Raw genomic sequence first — 21144 nt, 5'->3', positions numbered from 1 at the left:
TTTAAGATATTTGTGCACTGTACATACAATTTGAAGCTCTGACCTTTGTATTAATGACCAAATTATTGCTCAAGAATCTGGGTTGCAAGCTGCCATGCATGATCACACAATGCTGTGCAACCAATGAGTAAAAAAAGGCAACTAGAAACCCAAGACACTGCAGCAACAGTGACCCATCGCTCCTTCCCACGTCTGGGGAAAGAGGAGCTAGATAGGTACCTTGTACGAGAGGTCTCCGTTCTCTTCGGACAACTGGTCATTCTTGCGTTCCAGTTGGCTTCGGTCAGTCTTCATGTCCTGACACTGCTTGAGGGCGTCTCGGAGACGAATCATGAGACTATTACAAAGCAGACAAGTAATTTATACATTAAGCTCAGTAATCTTCATGTAAATACATAAAAGACATTTAACATGGGTCAAATTAAATAAGTTTCTTACATTAAAACCATTTCTTGTAGGCTACTGTCAATACAACATGTGGGTTTGCGGTGAGTTTTCCCATTTAACAAGGAGAGAGAGAGGGGGAGAGGGGGAGAGGGGGAGAGGGGGAGAGGGGGAGAGGGGGAGAGGGGGAGAGGGGGAGAGGGGGAGAGGGGGAGAGGGGGAGAGGGGGAGAGGGGGAGAGGGGGAGAGGGGGAGAGGGGGAGAGGGGGAGAGGGGGAGAGGGGGAGAGGGGGAGAGGGGGAGAGGGGGAGAGGGGGAGAGGGGGAGAGGGGGAGAGGGGGAGATAGACGACAGAAAACAAAAAGGTGACGACAGTGATTACAAGTAACGTAATCCACGTCCCTGAAAAGATGAGAGGAGTAACTGCACTGACCATAAGGACCTATGAGAAACGGATTTAACAGCAAGAATAAACCTCCGAGTTTCTCTCACAGGTTGAACAGGTAGAAACGCAGAGTGTCACAATACACGTCTGCCACAGCTATGACTGCTGGCTGCACCCACATTACACAGACAACTGCCGGGGAGGGACCTGGTTACCTCTCATTCTTCTCCCGGAGCTCCTCCAGTTCCCGAGGCTCCTGCTGGTCCGCCTGCTTTTCATTCAGCACCACAAGCCGCTCAATGCGCTGCTGCATGAGGAAGATCTGAGCATCTGTGAACAGGACAGACAGTGAGAGACAGACATGGCCATGACCAGCCCTGATCGTACACAGCAGGAACCCCACACACTATAACCTCAACAACCAATACTGCAAATATACAAGATAGGAGAACTCAATATACGCATGGCTGGATCCTACCAACACAGACACACAGTGAGAGAAACATAAAGCTTCTGGGACACCAAGGCATAACAGTCACTTACAGGCGACAGACATCTGACTCTGTAAACCAGACCAGGGAATAGTAAGAGCCCACCAGGGAAGGGTCCACAGGCAAACAGGCACCTTGTGTTATATAGAGCCCCCCAGGGAGCTCCCTACGCATTCGGTCAGGAAAGTGTTAAGCAAAGCACAGGAGAAGTCTCAGTCACACAGAATCACATTCCGCCTGGTCTCTGAAATCACCTTTTTCCGCCAGACGTTTCTTAGTCTCCGAGAGCTCCAGCTCCAGCTCATCTCTTAGCTCCCTGCCTTCTGTAAGCTGCTTCCGAAGTCTTCTGATCTGGAATTGAGGCATGTGAAGCACCTCGCTCATGGGTGAGGAGGGAGAGTCCAACGCCAAGCTGCCGAGTACAGAGAGAGCGAGTATCACATTATCTGCGCACACAAGTCCCCAAAACAAAACTAAAATGTGGACATCACTGGGAAACGGACCTGGATCAGGACAGGGAAATAAGACAAACATGCCAGGAACACGGTACCTTTTCATGGTGGAGGAAGAGGCGACGCGCTGCAGCTCCAGGAAGCGCACCTGTGTCTGCCGAGTAGACAGGTGGGGAGACATGGTCTCATCAGAGCTGGAGGCACTGTCACTGGAGGAGACAATCCGTGCTGCACACAGGAAGTGACATCATGATATAGGACAGGAGGACATACAAACTATTAGCATCTTTATTAGGTGTACAGCGCCGATCTCATGGCTTTAGGTTGTGTAATACTGGGTCATTTTCTGCTCATCGCAGCTTAAAGGAAAACATCTCACCACTAAGATCACCCCTAGCCTCAAACAGCCCCAGTATAGCAGAACCGGACTCAGAATTCAGTGTACAGATATCCTGTATTAGTCTCTACAGACCTTATAAACATAACACTGTGTACCAGGGTCCCTCAGCATCAGAAACCAACCTGCAAGATACATACAGCAACCAGGAAACACGTTATAGGCCTGTTCCTCCATAAGGAACCTAGAGATGAAAGACTGGTATCTGCTGCTGAGAGGCCGGCAGCAGTGATCCCATCCGCCTCCTAACCAACACAGGGCAGGAACTGGCCCATAACGGTCCAGCTGTATCCTACGTGGCATCAGTCACAAGGTCTCCCACCTGCATCTCTAGTGTACAACAGACCCGTGCCCTCCCGTTCTGCCCGTACCTTTCCTCTGCAGGAAGCGGATCAGTTTGTCATCGAGGGACAGGTCATCCTCATTATCCAGGACGAAGCGCAGAATGGTGGCGAGCTCGGTCTACAAAGGAACACCTCACTGTTACCCCCACATACTGAGACCCCCCACTTTATAATATATGTACCCCGGAGGGAAGGTCTCACCTGGGTCTTATGGTCAAAAGTCTCCCACTCCTGGGCGTTCTTACACTTCATGTTGGAGACATAGAAGAGCAGAACGATGACCTGAGGGGACAGGGAGAGAATGGGTTATAGTGGTGGCCACGAGGATCCATATGTACACATACTGACCTGGGATACAATGCTTCTATGCCCATAAACTCAAAATCACACCCAAACCCCCCCATGAAAAAAAACTCAACTTCGTTTATAAGATTCTGTACATTTACAAAACGTTATGTTAGACATTTGCTACATATGGAGTGTGGAACTCTCACATGTTCCTCTATTAATTAGTTGTGTCGGAATTTCTAAACGTTTCTTTCACATGCCGCAGAGGGTGGAGGCATCTGAGCAGGGATCCCCCCCCTCCCCATATCCAGGCATCACAACATAGAGACCTTACCTTACTTATCTCCAGCTCACTGTTCTCCCCCTGCAGGATCTTCTCCCACTGCACCAGATCTTCTGCTTTAGAGCCACATCGGCAGTGCCCTGCGGAGAGCAGACGTATGACATCACATCTTACCTCAGCCACAGGAAACACCAGCTCCCCTCCACCCCTCCCTCCATGTACATCGATCTATAGTCTGAAGCCAGGCTGGACAACTGGCAGGAGCCAATGCCAACACTGGGCCTTTTCTACAGAGGTCAGCAGAGGGCCATCCCGGCTCCTAGGATTGGACAGTCTGGCTCCTAACCTGTGCGTTATTCTGTGCACCCATGGATTGAGGAGAATGATATAACAGTCACATAGATCTTACTTTGCAGGAACTTCAAACGCTCTTCTAGTGGCTGCCGCAGAATCTGGGACGATTCCTCTACTTTTCCATTCCTATAATAGAAAGATATCCACGGTCAGCATCTGCTTTATACTTTCTACTGACCTGTAATAAGAGCGATCATTTTGACACTTAATCTATTCTTTAAGGCCTGTGTTGTTGATGACTGGGTCACTACTAGGGGGCAGAACAACCTACACATACATGGATTCCCCCTCCTCGTGCTAGACATCCCCGATACTGAGAGATACCCTTCATTTCAATTACAGCCAGGACAAGGAGTCTTAAAATTAGCAAATATCTGGATGACCACACAGCCACCTGACTAATCTGTTCCAGAGCTGCCATATTGTATTGTGCCTACGAAGTGCTGAGTGTCCAGCCAACAAGAGCAGCATTATGGACTTATTTACAGCACGTTTCATGACAGAGCGACCATTGTACGAGGCAGAGGATGATTGTGACACAGTGTTAAACCACCCATACCACAGTGCAGTACCTCTATCTGCACAATGAACAAGTGATGGAAGGACAATTCCCTAGGTAATGTGAAAGGAACCATCACCACTGTTGGTGGAGAAAACAAAGTGACCGGCTGGTGCACAGATCGGAGCATGAATTCAGGAAGGGCTCCTTGTATGCCAAAGCACCAGACGTCTGATCAGCCGAGATGAATAGCCCAAGGTGACTTTATATTCAGGAGGTTGTAGCATGAAACAGGCCAGGTAAAGGTCCAAGTGTGGGGTGGATATAGCATGGATTGTCCTGCACCCACGTATTTACACCAGGAGAGAGCAAGGCTGCCCGGACACAGATTCAGCAGCGCCCTCTAGTGACGAGTTCTTATCTGTTTATATCCGGTCAGCAGTGTCCGTCCGTACTGTGTCCTACGGGGTCAGCATCAGTACATCTGTCTGTGCTGCTTCAGGGATTAGTCATAACAGACAATGCAGTAGGTTGTATTACTGACTACTATACATAGGACAGAAACACTGTACACAAATAAAGCCTAAACAACATGACAAGTGTCATCTCTGAGCTGGGAGAAGCCAATGTTAAAATATAATATCAAATTGTGTGGCGTAAGTGAGACTTTATAATGTTATCAAATAAATCTCATTTTTGCAATGAAAACAAGCTATTAAATTCACACTATTGCAGGTGTGCAATACAAGGAGATATTTTTTACTTGCTACGGTTCCGTTTTTTCCCCTTAATTATGAGGTGACATTGGAGTCATCTATTGTGTGTGCTCAATTCATCCCACTGAGACGACAGTACCAGAGACTACATTATGACACGTTTGTACATTGGTGGTATAACGCAATGGGCGCGTCATACTTCCAGCCCACGTACACCGCGCCAGCACTGCCCCAACTCTCCCTGGTGCAGTCTGCATCGTGTTACGCCCGGGGGAGAGGGTAAATAATGGGCAATAACTAGAGTGAATGGCAGAAGAAGAGACTCTCCTGTGACTGGGGTTTCCATTCATTGCAAATCAGCCCCACAGTAATTATTAAAACCGAGTGACAGTAACAGTTTAATCTTGTTATGAATGAGGCTCTAATAAGCTACTCACAGTTTAGAGACAATTTTGATGAGCAAGCTGAGGTCCTGCATCTGAGACAGACGCTCGATGGGCTCATCCACCTTTAGGCTGTTGACCTGCAGGAGAGAACGCACAAGAATAACGTCATTTTCTGTAAAGTTAGTGATCTACAAATATTGCTTATTTTTATGCTGTGTTTCCACTGAAAGACACTTTAAATAGCAGGTCTGGCACCGTAAGGTACAGGTCCATCACTATGTCCAGCTTATATAGGATGTGAACCCTTACATTTGCCTTGCAGCCGAGTGGAAGCTTGTGTTCTCTGGTATCAGTCACTTCAGTCTGCGAGGCTGATATCAGTGTCCTTAAGATGACTGGCAGGAAGTCTGCTGTGTGAGGAGAAATCTCTCCTCCCCCCATAAACACACATCCTCAGGTCTGATACTTCTATGCTGGCCACACAATACAACAGAGGATAATGATCCTAGCCAGCAACAGGTCAGGTTTTCAGGATTTCTTTATCATACACAGGTGAGTTCATCTATTTTTCTGGGTCAGTAATTATCCCACAGACAGAAATCCTGAAAACATGACCTGTTGGTAGGTCTTGAGGACTGGGTTTGGGCATGTCAGAAGAGGACAGCTGTGTGTGCACAATCCTCTCCTAATGGCTCTCACAGGTCAGGGGGCACACAGACATTGCTGTGAATGGTGAATCTCTTCCAGCAGGTAGAGTGGTTTAATGTGTATATATGGAGGAATCCACAGGACACAGTAACCTGCTGTGGAATCTGACCACTCACCCTCATCTGCATATTGCTGCCCCCAGCGAGGAGACCTGACTGCACACATTGAGATTCAGCATCATTACAGATAGATGATTGAGGACTGGTATATATATATATATATAGAGTATAGCAGTTACCCATGTGAGCAGAGACTCCATCAAGGTCCCGTGTAGCGCCATCCTCACAGCACGCAGAAGTCACACAGCATGTACACACCTGCTGGAGAAACACAGATATTAACATGTCACATTGTACAGACGATTACTACAACTGATCCAGCCTCTACAGCTTGGGATATTCTGGCTTTATTACACTGTCCCTATATTATAGAGCTGCAGCTGTTATCACTAATGTCCTTAGTCTCAATGTCTCCTCACTTTGCCTCAATAACAAGTTACTATTTATCCTGCGCCCGGGACATGAATACATCATGAGCTATCAGGGGAGATATACAGCAGACAGCACACAGCCATCCCAATATAAGCAGAGAAAACATTAGGTTGAAGAACACAAATTATAGGAGAATACAATATATTTCTGAGTAGTCCAGCAGTGTCCCGTTCCCCAGCTCTGTACACTCAGATATCTGTTACAATAATATGTAGCACCTTACTCCCGACAGACAGTACCCCCCCCCCCCCCGACAAGACAAACAGGTCAGATACAAGGCGCATTATCCAAGCAATTATACCACGTCACTGACACGTGTGTTATTTCTAGTCTATGGGGCTCCCCCTGTAGCAGACATTTGTGCAGTATGTACAGGTAAATGGAAGTGAATCTGGCTCATGTATGTAATAACAGCGGGGCCACTGCAATTTGGTCACATTCAGCCGCAGACATTACATTCATTCTGATGGCAGCATGATTTTACAATAAATCCAACTACGTGACGTACACCGCTCAACAAAACCCCGGTGATGGGAAGACTAGAAGTTGTATGCTTGTTCTACAGAGTGCACCCGGCTATCCCTCCTCTCCCCCACTGGGGGCATCGCTCACCCAGTAAGAGTTGTTCACTATCTAGTCATTCTGCAATATTCCTGGGTTCTCCGATAGTTTTCTCTCTCCACAGAGAGCGACCGATGCAGAACAGCCTAGATTATTTATCCACAAACAAACCATGAACAGAGGAAAATTTCTTCCCTTTACAATATATGACATCGACCTTAGGAGAGGGTGTAGCTGGAAGTCATTTATAAGGGCTGGTGCAAAGGAAACCACCTGTCTCCTACATGATCAGCGAGCCTCAGATTAGGGTATCTATACTTAGTGGCTATACAGAGTCACTTGGGATAGGCTGCAGTTACTGAGAGCGGCCCAGACACACAACCAAACTTTGTTATAACATGGTTTACATTTATTGCGCTTTATTCTATCAATAGATGAATGCACATGTAATGGTTCCCATATCTGAACAAAATGTACCAGACATTGCGTTTAATGGATCTTATTTAGTATTACAATAAGACTTTTCTGTGCCGCAAAGCAAACAAAACTGAAAAAAAAAAAGTTACAATAAGTATGTATCTTCAGGCTACTATTAAAGATTTATAATTAAGCACAGTGTCATGTGACCACCATGGCAACCACAGTCAGCAGTATGGGATGTAGTGAGCAGAGAGGCTTTGGAATGCTCCTCTAAGCTCTGTGTTCTTTGTACTCTAAAATCCCCCCCCCCCCCTCCCATCTGCCTTCACATGACATGCAGTCTGTCCAACTTCCAAACACATTTTAAAAAAATAAATAAAAAAATAAATATGATAATGATTTGTAGAAGGACAGCTAAGACAATACTTCACAAAATGTGGGCTTCAAAAACAAAAAATAAATTATCCTTATTTAATGAGAAAAAAAATAATAATAAAAAAAAAAAAAAAAAAGTCTGTGGGCTTGCCGCTTGCTCTAAACTTTTTATATACTTTTGCAACATGACTACTTCAGTACAAAGTAAGCACAATATGTTTTATACCATTCCCGAGAGTCTGGATGGTCTGTTATAAGAATACTATAAGTAGGAAGATGAAACTTTGTTTCATATAAAGGCCCATTTTGCACCACAATCTGTCTGAATCAGTGTGACAGTAGCCTCATATCATTATTCTGTGCTGCTGGGAGACCCTGCTCCTTCCACTAAATAATTCTCAGTCTGACTTCCTGCTGCCTCCATTCCCCTCCTCACATCATGTCACTGTCCCTGTCATATGCAGCCCTGTCCTCACTAACACATCACTCATCTCCTGATATACTCTGTGCTGCTGGAGGACCCTGCTCCTTCCACTATATAACTCTCAGTCTGACTTCCTGCTGCTTCCAGTCCCCTCCTCACATCATGTCACTGCCCCTGTCATATGCAGCCCTGTACTCACTAACACAATCACACTAGCTTGGACAGGTCACTGCCTCCTACAAGATTTGGACACTATTACTGTTAACACTGACAATCCAATTGGCTGCATCACCATTTCATCCCACTCACTTAAAGACTGAGGACAGAGACGAGCAGGACATGAAGACTGAATACAGGAGGGTACTCAGACCCATTTCTTTTTTTTTTTTTTTGGGGGGGGGGGGGTGGGGGGGGGGGGGGGAGATAAACATCACCACCACACCCCAAAGTGTCACAGGGTAGTCAGGACCAGAACCGCATTGTCCTATTTCCATGTAGAAGAGGTGTAATGCTCGCATTACTGGGTCTGAAATTAAATCTAATCCCCTCCCCAAAAAGGGAACCCTTGGTATTTGTCAGTGCATCTCACTTGTAAAGGTCCAGATTAGCCATATTAGAGCCAGACAGCAGGGCGGGGAGGGGTGATACTGCTGGTGACCTGTAATCATATTAGCCAATCACAATCACTCTTTCTGGTATGTATGAATACCATTTAAACGCCACATGGCTAGAGGGCAGCTACCTTCAGGTAATAAGACAAGGGGTCAACTAGGTGACTACATCACAGTAACAGGAATAAAGGCTCAGATGTAATTTACCAATAACCCTATTAAATCATGTTGTGTAATACAAAACACTTTTTGCTATAAGGCTAAAGATACCCTTTAGATTTTCTGTGACACAAAACACATTTAATGTGATTATTCCCTAATAAAACTGTCAATTTAAATGACATTTTATAGGTTTAAATCTCTGGACAGCCCATAGAGAATCCCCCTGCACCAAATAACCTACCCTGTGTTTTTAAATGAGCATTTGGATAAGCAAGAAACCACTGCATTACATTGTAAATGAATCTCCTGAAATTGATATATGCAGATTAAGCAGTAAAACAGAGGGATAGAAGGATCATCGCACTACACTGTGTAACAGCTCACTGGAAACAATTACACAACCAGCAATCACCTGTCTGATCCTGCTGGTCTAATCTGAACTACACAGTCACTATATCAGACTGTCCTGCACCAGTTCTCTCACCATCAGCCGAAAAACATGTAAGACGGGTAGAAATTTTACTACAAATATTTTCTAAGTGTTGGGGGCACAACTAAAAAAAAAAAACTTGAATATTTACCCTTTAAAATTACTGAACAAAACGCTTCTTGGTTGTTCTTAATGCCCAAATTAAATCTTTTACTGCGGAAATTACACTTCTCTCATCGTCTACCCTGGGTAGTTTCATATCTTTTGGGTTGAAAGAATGGGAATGGGATTCAGTTTGACAGCATGGAAGTGCAGGTTGTGGCTGGATCACCAAGAAATGACATATTGTATATTTACTTTAATTAGTGACGCAGTGCGCCAATGTATATCACTGCAAATGTAATGATTTTTGTATTGGAAATGTATCGATTTCTGAGATGGTCTCGTTGGAGGAAATCTGTTTATGTAACTTCTCTGAAAAAAGTCCTCTGCTAATTAGACTATTTTATCTGAGTGACCAACACATCTTTTTGTCTTGAATGCACAGGAGGTGGTCGCTAGTCTTTCATCCGGAGTCTTCGAGAGATAGAAAACCCTATCAGAATAATGCAACAAGTAATTTAAAAAAAAGTCACAGACTGAAGTTTAAGTTTACATTGTGTTAAATCCAAGTTTAGAGAACATATTACAACCTGAGGCTAAACATCTGATGTAAAATCTCAGACTTGTGGTGCCAGATAGGGACAGGGGGCTGTGTTACCCCCATGCTGTGTCAGAAACAGTATATAAAGCTGTATTTTGTATTTTAACTTTTATACCATCTGAAGTTCTGAATGATTACTAGAACCTCCAACTAGTGCGTAAAGGTCATTAATAGGACCCTTCAACAATAAACATCACTGCTTGAACATTCTGCTTGACACCTATTGCCTGCTGTATCTCCAGACCAACAGATAAGACCTTACACTCTAATCTGTTCTGTGTTGAACCTGGCACATCTGTGTCAACGCTCTGCCCACTACCCAACAGTACTGATTCCCAGTAAGCAGTCAGGAGGTACCAGCCAGCCCACAACAAAGAGGCGCTGCAGCAGCTATACCAGCTACCCAGAAGAAGGCGGTTCTAGGTGCTATTGAAGGAACCTAACGGTGGCAAATTAATTCTCCTACAACTATTGTGCAGTCAGCAAGTGTCTGGTGGGAGGTGACACCGGTAGGAGGGGTCAGTAATGGTCGGTTACTAACGGTGAGAAGGAAACCCAGATAAACTGTGCAGGAAGAACATCCCTCCGTTCTTTAAGATTACGGCAGAAAATTCTCCATGTTTTCCTTCCTGGGGCTCACCTAGCTTTGATGATCACTTCATACACGTGTGTGGTATTACTAGCAGTGAGCAAATCTTATGTGCAGCTTCAGAGACCATTTATCAATTGCAGAGTCAGATTATTACACTATCCATTCATTATTAACAACTGAAGAGTGACTGATTTTATACTAGTCCCAGGACACTATATCAGTATAACTCTGCTGACCCGTCGGCAGATAATGCTGCTTAATTAGTGAATGTAGCACCACACACACTGGGATCGGACACTCAGGATCACGTTCCCACTCACAAAATCTTCATTACATTACAGATTACTCCCAGGTTCTGCCAAAACTCACTCTACACCTAGAGGCGACTTTATTAGATACTCACTTGTCAATGCAAATATCTAATCAATGCATTTGTTTTCAATACTTTTATCTTTAAAGGAAATATTTCTTAAAAAGTAACGGACATAAATTTATGTTAATCAACGTAAGTTACTATAAAGGGGCAACATGTATGGTTGTAGTTGGCAATAAAAGCCTTTCTGATACTGCGGGATTGGAAAAGGATGGACCTCCTATGCCACTGTCCCCTTTCTTTATCCCAAATTGCGCCCCACCAAACTCAGCAGAAGGAGCTTCTGCTGCCACCACTAGGCTCCTTTGCGGCACCTAGAACCGCATCCTTCTGGGTAACTCTTGCTGCTAGTGTACCCCCTCGCTGGGCACCTTGGCTGGAACCCCTGACCTCTTCCTCAGATCTGTGTTGCTGTGGAAGGTTCCCCCCTGGCCTATCACACTGGTCAGAGCAGCAGGTAGCGGTCAGAGAATTGGTACTGGATGCTGGGTCCAACCTCAGGACAGCCGGATAACAGATTAGATTAGACCAATCTGTGTCACAGGAATTACAGAAGGTAAGTAGGCGTCAAAGCAGGATCCTTAAGCAGTGATGTTTCTTAGATCAGGACATCCTAATAAGGACAGTTACAGACCAGTTTATGGTACTAGCAATCTTTCTAGAAGTGTACAGATGGAATGATTCATGACATGGTAAACAGAGCTCTTTTTATACAGTTTTGCAGCTCTAACTTAGCAAGGGATAACCCAACCCAACCTGTCTTAGCTGGCATCGAAACAACCGATACATCACATTCAATAATCACCATTAGGATGTAATATCCCCTAACCTTGGAGCCAATCCAATTTAAACTAACAAAATTTACATCAATCTCTTGATTTCCTAAAACTTGATGTTACGTTTCTTATATTACTTGCATCCTGTCTTAGAGAGATAACGAGTCTAATTACCCCCCCCCCTTCCCCCTCCTGTGTTCTCAGGCTAAACAGACATGTTACATAGACCTTTTCAACTCCGTGAATAACATGATATTACCTGCCTTCATACAATTGTAGAAACACATTTCCTCCAAGAAATGGCTACTGAATCAGAAATCAACACCTCATAAATTAACAATTTCTAATACCACAATGCAACACAGTATAAAACAAACCAGTAGATTTTCAATGATATACATAGGTGCCTGCACCACTAATAAACTTCTACAATAAATTATTTCTACATGATCCAACCACAGATACTCTGCTAACTTACAAAAAGAGAACTAGATAAATGTAATAGTGCAAGACATTCACAAGGAAAATAAAAAGATTGGTCAATATTACAGAGGAGGAATTGAGGGACTTCCTGTCAGAACATCATTTCTGCTAGATCAGGCTCGGCCAACCTGTGGCTCTCCAGCTACCCACTGGCTATAATCTGGTAGTGCATGCTGGGACTTGTGGCTCTCCATGTGTTGTGAAACTACAAGTTGTCCAGACCTGCACTAGTTCCCAAATCTGGTCCTCATGGACCCCTGACAGTGCAAGTTTTCCTGGTCTCACAAACAAGGGAAATATCACCACTAGTAGATCTGTTACAATGCGTACATACATTCAAGGAGATAGGGAAAACATACACTGTTATGGCTCCCTGAAGAACGGTTTTCAGAAAGACTGCACTAGAACAAAGGACCTAATAAACCCATGGTTCTGGGGCTTTAGCCGTACAGAAACACTGAAACCTGGTTGGAGAAACAAAAGTTGTGAAATAAACAAAAAACACAAGATTGTGGTGTCCTGCAATACAGAGGGAGTGATTGTCACCTATGGGCCCAGAGATTTACATTACACTAGCAGTACAGAGTATATGAAGGAGATAAAGACCGACCCAATCTGGACCCATTGTTGAGTAACATTGGAAAGGGGATTACACCATTACAACACAGATTTTAACACCTACGGATCGAACCATAGATCTCTATGTGAATTCTGTGTTATAAATAACCTGCGTTTGGCACATACAGAGTTACATCATTTGTTAAATAGTTTGACGTTAAAATAATAAGTTCTCTGCCGGTACAGATGTCCAGAAGTTCTCTCACCGGCTTCTGATCCAAAGACCGATACAGCATTGATTTGCTGGATAGGTGACTTTACCCACAACGCTCTACACTACCAATAACTAGCGCCAGTGTGCGGCATGCAAAGTGCCAGCACCTCAGCTCACATCTTCCTGGCCTGATAGAGAAGGGGGGCAGCTCTGTGACCACTGGGAGTCTGTATGCCCCCCTCACTGTGTAAACTGTAAGCTCCAACAGGGCAGGGACTAACATGAATGATAAAATATTCTCTATACAGCGCAGCGTTATATGGTGGTGCTATATAAACAATAAGTAAACAAAAAGGCAATAGAAAAGTGCCATCTACATTAAAAGCAACAGGAGAACACATTCAGCAACAGTTACAGTAATGTAGGCAGTATTATAGCTTCATGGAGATTGAGATGCAAAATCCAATATTAAGATTGTGAGGAAAAATCTTTCTGCTCTAAGCAGCCCCCAACTGTGTCACAATGGGGGGGGGGTCCTATATGTCTATGTCTGACTTCTCCCACATAGTGCAGGAACACAGACAGTAATAAGAATATATAACCACAGGTCTTATGCTGGCAGTCAAACAAAGTTCATCTGCAATGATAAGCACCATTAACCCCTGGTGTACTGTACAAGGCTGAGATTACACAGAGCCTCCTCCCAGTAATCACATCCAGGGTCGGGAGAGCAGAGGAATTACCCCTTCTGCTACCACTGATCACCCCTATAAACCAGCAAGGTATCCACATCAGCTACACTGTGTAGAAAGACAGGAAGCTGCAGAGTTCTTCATAACATATCAGATCATCTGGGAACCAGAAGTTCACAGAAGCCCATACCGTTCACATGAACAGAAATGTACAAGCAAAATCTCTAATGAATGACAGGAAACCCTACACGCTGCTCCGCTGTCTAATTATCTACCTGACCTCCCAGCTCAGTACACATATGACAATGTCCAGTGCACACACACTATAAATACAGTGATTACCCGATCAGGAAACGAAACAGAGCAGTATCCGCCAACAAGTGGCCCTGCAGCTGTACACAAAACGTTACCCAACATGGATCTATGCCCAAAACCTGGAGGAAGCACCAAACTGTATCCCCCAAAGCCCACAAGCACAGGTTGGAGCACAGCCATCATGTGGTGCTAACACTTCAAAATAATAATTAGCAGAAAACAACTCACATTGGAGCTCATAAACTGGACAACTTTCCCACACAGCAGAGCCAGCAGTCACCACTTCAGCACAATCCACAGATAACACAGTACAAGTAAAAGTTCAATCTACTGCAGGGGAGAGAGCTGCAGCCTGGGGAACAGAGAAAGGATTGCAGGACCCCAAACAGCAGCTTCCATGGCAGACCAGCTTGTATTTGCATGCCAATTCCCAGCATGCTCTGTGGCAGTGACACCACTGCCTGATCAGCCAATGCTGGGAGGGGAAAGAAGCAGAGTTTGGTTGCACAGCAGCGAAGAGTCCTCCACAAGCTGCTATATCCACACACTCTTCTTCTGGGATTCCTGGTAACTGGTTAGGTCTGGAAGGGAAGTCCGTCACACACCACTTGTGTTTAACCCCTGCACCGACAGGCTCACAGCAATTACATTTCAAAGCATTAGACGGATTCAATATTGATGACCAAAATTAGTACCAAACAAACAAGACATAATGCAACAATCCTTATCATACAACAATTCAGTATAAGTGGATACTAACACAGGTTAGGTCTAACTGGTGCAGTTTTCTGAACCCCCTTCCTATATGCCATAGGGTCATCCACACAGGTTTTTTTTTGGTTTTTTTAAAGAGGTATTCTGTAAGAAAAAGGTAAACCCAATAGTGTGGCCAAGGCCACAGTATGTTAGATACTACCTGCTGGAGAGTGTGTAACTTTTACTTGTAATCACAGTATGCACACTGACTGTATGAAAAGGATGTAACATCTCCAGCATGAATATTACCGTGTAACGTGAAATGTATGGTTAGTGGCCAGTAATATACCAGTAGTAATGCCAAATTATATCTCTGCAGTAGTATTTCTCAGTAATACACTACATGGCCAAAAGTATGTGGACACCACTGTAATTAGATTGTTTTCAAACTGCCAACGGAGGAATAATGATCGGGGGCTGTTTTTCATGGTTTGGCCTGAACGCTACAGCAGACAATGACATGCTTCAGAATTGTGTACTTCCAACTTTGTCATGCTGAAAATAGGAAAGGGTCTTCCCCAAACTGCTGTCATAATGACCCAGTGCACAAACCAGAGGTCCATCAAAAAAATTTAATAACTTTAGTGTGGAAGAACGTGACTGCCCTGCACAGACCTCAGACTCCGACTCCGAGCCAGGCCTCATCGCTCAACATTAGTGCCCGACTTCACTAATCGCCCTGTGGCTGATGCAGATTCCTGCAGTCAACCCAAAATCTAGTGGTAAGCCTTCCCAGAAGAGTGGGGGCAAAGGCTGAACCAACCCTGTATTAATGACTATGTTTTTGGAAGGAGATGTTTAACAAGCACATATGGATGTGATTCTCCGGGGTTCACATACTTTTGGCCATGTAGTGTATGTTGGTGCTATGAATTACATTGAGAATAAATGCTGCTATATTATGTAACATTCTAGCAGGTCAGAAGGGAATAGCGATTTGCTGAGGCTATTAGCTAGATATTATTTTCTCTGTAGCATTAATCCTGCTTTGACATAAAAACAGAGTCTTGCAATGTCTCACATGTCTTAGAGATACACTTGTAATAGTAGGGTCTGATGCAGATTTGAATGTCTGTTTGGTGTAATTTACGCTAAAAGAAGCCACCTGTAAAAACAGCGTACTTACTTACACACACCCATGTGGCGAGTTGGTGGCACCCCCAAGTACATGCAAAACATGCGGCTCCCGATAGGTGAATATACGAGGCTCCGTGCTGGTCTGTCGTAGTAACACTCACTTACTATACTCAGCCTAGTGTGACAGCCCCCCTCACCCGTTCAGCCCCTCCACTTGTATCACATTTGTTGTAACTTACGCTATGCAAATGAACAAACATTGAATTAAGCATCAGGCCTTTATTGGCCACATTAAGCATAATGTAACATGTCTCATAAGAAGGTAGGTCCAAAGGTAATATATTTCCCAACATTTTAAGCTATTTATACGCCACTTGTATAAATAGTATCTTATCTCTTAAAGATTTAATAGTAATACATGTAATCATACAGTATAAGCTGTTTACACATGCATTGACAGACAGTCACCAGCACTTTCTCTGCATAAATTGATTAACGTTTTAATGCCTACCGGTTTCATATATTAAGTCTGCTCCCTAGAATCTCTCTAATATTGTACTGCAGTGAAACAATAACACCAAACTACCTACCCCAAAAATGGAAATTTTATCGTTTGGGGCAGTTGTCCTTTTTTCCAATCTATTCTGTAACATGCAAATAAAATCTCAAGTAATGTTAAAGCAAAGTGACCCTTAAGTGTGTGCACAAATAAAGATATTAAATAACACTATGCAACGCAACATTTAAAGTCCAGGGTACAGAGATAATATAAAGACCAGTAACCACATTGCTTGTTACACATTCTCCCGGAGACTCAGGTACCAAACATCTACACTGACTGCTCGGTAATAAGAAGTGGTGACCACTATAGGACAGCACCACCAGCGGGTCATACCCCCTTCTATAGGGATGGTGTAGGGGCACTGTCTGCTCTACACCAAGGACCACATGCGATCCTGTCATATAAACAAAGAACTCCTGTGAACCAAATGAATTTCCCCTGTGTGCCATTATATATTTACCCCGATATAAAACAGCACTTGCAGGTTTCGTAAAGGCTAGCCAAGTCCCAAACTAAAGGACCCCAATACGTACAGCTTGGAGAAGGGGGATATAATAGCAGCGGTCACATATATATATGGTTTTACCAAAGGATCAAAACATTTAGGTAGAGAAGCGTCAGAGCAAAAGGTCATGAGCTAAACCTAAGGGGTAGCAGGTTTAGGAGAATTTTGACGAATTACTTCAAAGAAAAGTCAATGGAAGGTGGAAGGTGTCCCCAATAGATGTTGTATAGGTCAATACAGGGAGTGGGGGGTTTATACACACAAGGGTATAAGCTGAAAAGTAAAGGATGAGGTAAGAGTCTCAGGTTATTAGGGATAAAGGGGGAGACTACCTGGGCCAAGTGGTTCTTATCCGCTGTCACATTCAGTGCAGGGTTCATAGCGGTGGTTGAAGAATTCAGTTAAGATGAAGGACAATACTGATGAGCTATAAGGCTGCACACACCATGGGAGGCTCAGCCAGAAGGGAAGGTCAGTAAGATTCATTTTATGTTATAGATACGTACACGAGGAACGCTGCACCCGGCACATCTTCTAGTGATCCGTACAGGTTACAGCGTTCTGTGTGTGTTTCCAGACAGTTAGACTTTTTCAATGTCCAGTCTGAGCTGCCGAACATACCGTGTACGTAGCCCGAGGCTGATCCAATCAGGAGAGCAATACAAACAGCTAGACCTGGGGAGATACATTGTTTACATGTCTGTATTGTGAGCTGATCTCCTCAGTTTTCTAATTCCATAAGAGTATCAGACACCGTCCCAATGACACATCATAGAAGTGTAATCATGGCAGCGACAAGGTGGTCCATAGAATGTACCACACACCGTTCTATGTCAGCAGCATCTAGGTGGTAGGACTACCCGGCTGCTAGACCTTATTCAGCCCTGGTCTGAAAACTCCCCAGACCTCTGTACTTCTAGGTAATGTTCTGTAACCTCAGATGTCACCTGAATAACTCTGCTGACACAACATAGCATGGAATAAATATATTATAGTATAGGATTAATTATGTTAGAAAAACAGACCGTTCACATTGCGCAAAACATATCTTCAACTTATTTTATTTGTTACACCACATTATATAACAGTTGTTACACACACACCTGAGTCCTGACACTGGGAGGAGATAACCAGACAATCAACCAACATGTAATACATTCTGATAGATATAGATAAAATACTATTATATGTACTACTGACACCTTATGACCGTGCAAAAAGGCTAGAAAAACCTCCTACAAAATTATCAGGTCCGGCAGCCATTACACCCAGAAAACCAACACGGAAGAAAGATCCAGCAAGAGCACTGACTGCAGGATATAGGTAATGTAAGAACAGCTCTCTCCACACCGCCACCCGGCACAGTCACCTCCTCCTCCTGCCCAATATATACCAGTGTCAAACCCCCCCCACCACCTCATCCTGCCCCCTATACGCCAGTGACCCCCTCACCTCTCCTCCTGCCCCCTATACGCCAGTCACCCCCTCACCTCTCCTCCTGCCCCCTATACGCCAGTCACCCCCCCCCTCCTCCTCCTGCCCCCTATACGCCAGTGACCCCCCCACCTCTCCTCCTGCCCCCTATACGCCAGTCACCCCCCCACCTCTCCTCCTGCCCCCTATACGCCAGTCACCCCCCCCTCCTCCTCCCCCCTATACGCCAGTGACCCCCTCACCTCTCCTCCTGCCCCCTATACGCCAGTCACCCCCCCCACCTCTCCTCCTGCCCCCTATACGCCAGTGACCCCCTCACCTCTCCTCCTGCCCCCTATACGCCAGTCACCCCCCCACCTCTCCTCCTGCCCCCTATACGCCAGTCACCCCCCCCCCTCCTCCTCCTGCCCCCTATACGCCAGTGACCCCCCCACCTCTCCTCCTGCCCCCTATACGCCAGTCACCCCCCCCACCTCTCCTCCTGCCCCCTATACGCCAGTCACCCCCCCCACCTCTCCTCCTGCCCCCTATACGCCAGTCACCCCCCCTCCTCCTCCCCCCTATACGCCAGTGACCCCCTCACCTCTCCTCCTGCCCCCTATACGCCAGTCACCCCCCCACCTCTCCTCCTGCCCCCTATACGCCAGTGACCCCCTCACCTCTCCTCCTGCGCCCTATACGCCAGTCACCCCCCCACCTCTCCTCCTGCGCCCTATACGCCAGTCACCCCCCCTCCTCCTCCCCCCTATACGCCAGTGACCCCCCCACCTCTCCTCCTGCCCCCTATACGCCAGTGACCCCCCCTCCTCCTCCCCCCTATACGCCAGTGACCCCCTCACCTCTCCTCCTGCCCCCTATACGCCAGTCACCCCCCCACCTCTCCTCCTGCCCCCTATACGCCAGTGACCCCCTCACCTCTCCTCCTGCCCCCTATACGCCAGTCACCCCCCCACCTCTCCTCCTGCCCCCTATACGCCAGTCACCCCCCCCACCTCTCCTCCTGCCCCCTATACGCCAGTGACCCCCTCACCTCTCCTCCTGCCCCCTATACGCCAGTGACCCCCTCACCTCTCCTCCTGCGCCCTATACGCCAGTCGCCCCCCCTCCTCCTCCTGCGCCCTATACGCCAGTCACCCCCTCACCTCTCCTCCTGCCCCCTATACGCCAGTCACCCCCCACCTCTCCTCCTGCCCCCTATACGCCAGTCACCCCCCACCTCTCCTCCTGCCCCCTATACGCCAGTCACCCCCCCACCTCTCCTCCTGCCCCCTATACGCCAGTGACCCCCTCACCTCTCCTCCTGCCCCCTATACGCCAGTCACCCCCCCACCTCTCCTCCTGCCCCCTATACGCCAGTCACCCCCCCCACCTCTCCTCCTGCCCCCTATACACCAGTCACCCCCCTCCTCCTCCTGCCCCCTATACGCCAGTCACCCCCTCATCTCTCCTCCTGCCCCCTATACGCCAGTGACCCCCCCACCTCTCCTCCTGCCCCCTATACGCCAGTCACCCCCCCCACCTCTCCTCCTGCCCTCTATACACCAGTCACCCCCCTCCTCCTCCTGCCCCCTATACGCCAGTCACCCCCCACCTCTCCTCCTGCCCCCTATACGCCAGTCACCCCCCCTCCTCCTCCCCCCTATACGCCAGTCACCCCCCCACCTCTCCTCCTGCCCCCTATACGCCAGTGACCCCCTCACCTCTCCTCCTGCCCCCTATACGCCAGTGACCCCCTCACCTCTCCTCCTGCCCCCTATACGCCAGTCACCCCCCTCTTCCTCCTGCCCCCTATACGCCAGTCACCCCCCACCTCTCCTCCTGCCCCCTATACGCCAGTCACCCCCCCTCCTCCTCCTGCCCCCTATACGCCAGTCACCCCCCCACCTCTCCTCCTGCCCCCTATACGCCAGTCACCCCCCCTCCTCCTCCTGCCCCCTATACGCCAGTGACCCCCCCTCCTCCTCCTGCCCCCTATACGCCAGTCACCCCCCCTCCTCCTCCTGCCCCCTATACGCCAGTGACCCCCCCTCCTCCTCCTGCCCCCTATACGCCAGTCACCCCCCACCTCTCCTCCTGCCCCCTATACGCCAGTCACCCCCCACCTCTCCTCCTGCCCCCTATACGCCAGTCACCCCCCACCTCTCCTCCTGCCCCCTATACGCCAGTGACCCCCCACCTCTCCTCCTGCCCCCTATACGCCAGTGACCCCCCACCTCTCCTCCTGCCCCCTATACGCCAGTCACCCCCCACCTCTCCTCCTGCCCCCTATACGCCAGTCACCCCCCCATCCTCCTGCCCCCCATACGCCAGTCACCCCCCTCCTCACACACAGGGGCAGCCCGGGTGACGCAGGACACACATAATGGAGGCTCATACGACTACTCACCTCTCCCGGTGTTTCCCGCGCTGCTCCCGGTCACCGCTCACCTCACACACCCGCCGAAGCGCTATTCAAACCCCCGACCTGCCCGCGGGCCCGGCCGCCATTGGCTACACTCAGTCTGCGCGCCACCGCCGCCGGGACACGCCCCGTCCCCGCCCACCCCACCGGGACACGCCCCTCGCGGCTAAAGAACACAATCACAAGAGAATGGCATGGAGCTATGTACAGGGACTGGAGACACAGTACATGGAGCTATGTGCAGGGACTGGAGACACAGTACATGGAGCTATGTGCAGGGACTGGAGACACAGTACATGGAGCTATGTGCAGGGACTGGAGACACAGAACATGGAGCTATGTGCAGGGACTGGAGACACAGAACATGGAGCTATGTACAGGGACTGGAGACACAGAACATGGAGCTATGTACAGGGACTGGAGACACAGTACATGGAGCTATGTACAGGGACTGGAGACACAGTACATGGAGCTATGTACAGGGACTGGAGACACAGTACATGGAGCTATGTACAGGGACTGGAGACACAGTACATGGAGCT

General features: G+C 47.2%; 1 protein-coding gene across 6 annotated transcripts in view; it reads right to left on the bottom strand.

Moving 5' to 3' along the window:
* NUMA1 (nuclear mitotic apparatus protein 1) overlaps window positions 1–20726 on the bottom strand; it is a 36879-nt gene extending 16153 nt beyond the window's left edge. For 2 of the 6 annotated variants that reach the window (XM_075198361.1, XM_075198366.1), the window contains exons 1-11: window positions 20588–20720; window positions 5926–6007; window positions 5031–5116; window positions 3434–3504; window positions 3076–3164; window positions 2655–2735; window positions 2481–2571; window positions 1811–1940; window positions 1515–1672; window positions 985–1099; window positions 220–337 (exon numbers count right to left, since the gene is read on the bottom strand). In XM_075198361.1, the coding sequence (XP_075054462.1) occupies window positions 220–337; window positions 985–1099; window positions 1515–1672; window positions 1811–1940; window positions 2481–2571; window positions 2655–2735; window positions 3076–3164; window positions 3434–3504; window positions 5031–5116; window positions 5926–5967 (981 nt within the window). In that variant the 5' untranslated portion in view covers window positions 5968–6007; window positions 20588–20720. Of the gene's footprint in view, window positions 1–219; window positions 338–984; window positions 1100–1514; window positions 1673–1810; window positions 1941–2480; window positions 2572–2654; window positions 2736–3075; window positions 3165–3433; window positions 3505–5030; window positions 5117–5925; window positions 6008–14095; window positions 14299–17273; window positions 17483–20587 lie in introns of those variants that run through there. The other 4 variants (XM_075198362.1, XM_075198365.1, XM_075198364.1 and 1 more) reach the window with 4 other exon arrangements.
* Window positions 20727–21144: the final 418 nt, after the last annotated feature.

The sequence above is a fragment of the Mixophyes fleayi genome, chromosome 2 (assembly GCF_038048845.1).
Source record: "Mixophyes fleayi isolate aMixFle1 chromosome 2, aMixFle1.hap1, whole genome shotgun sequence".
Taxonomy (NCBI): Eukaryota; Metazoa; Chordata; class Amphibia; order Anura; family Limnodynastidae; genus Mixophyes; species Mixophyes fleayi.
This window is presented reverse-complemented; position numbering and strand designations above follow the sequence as displayed.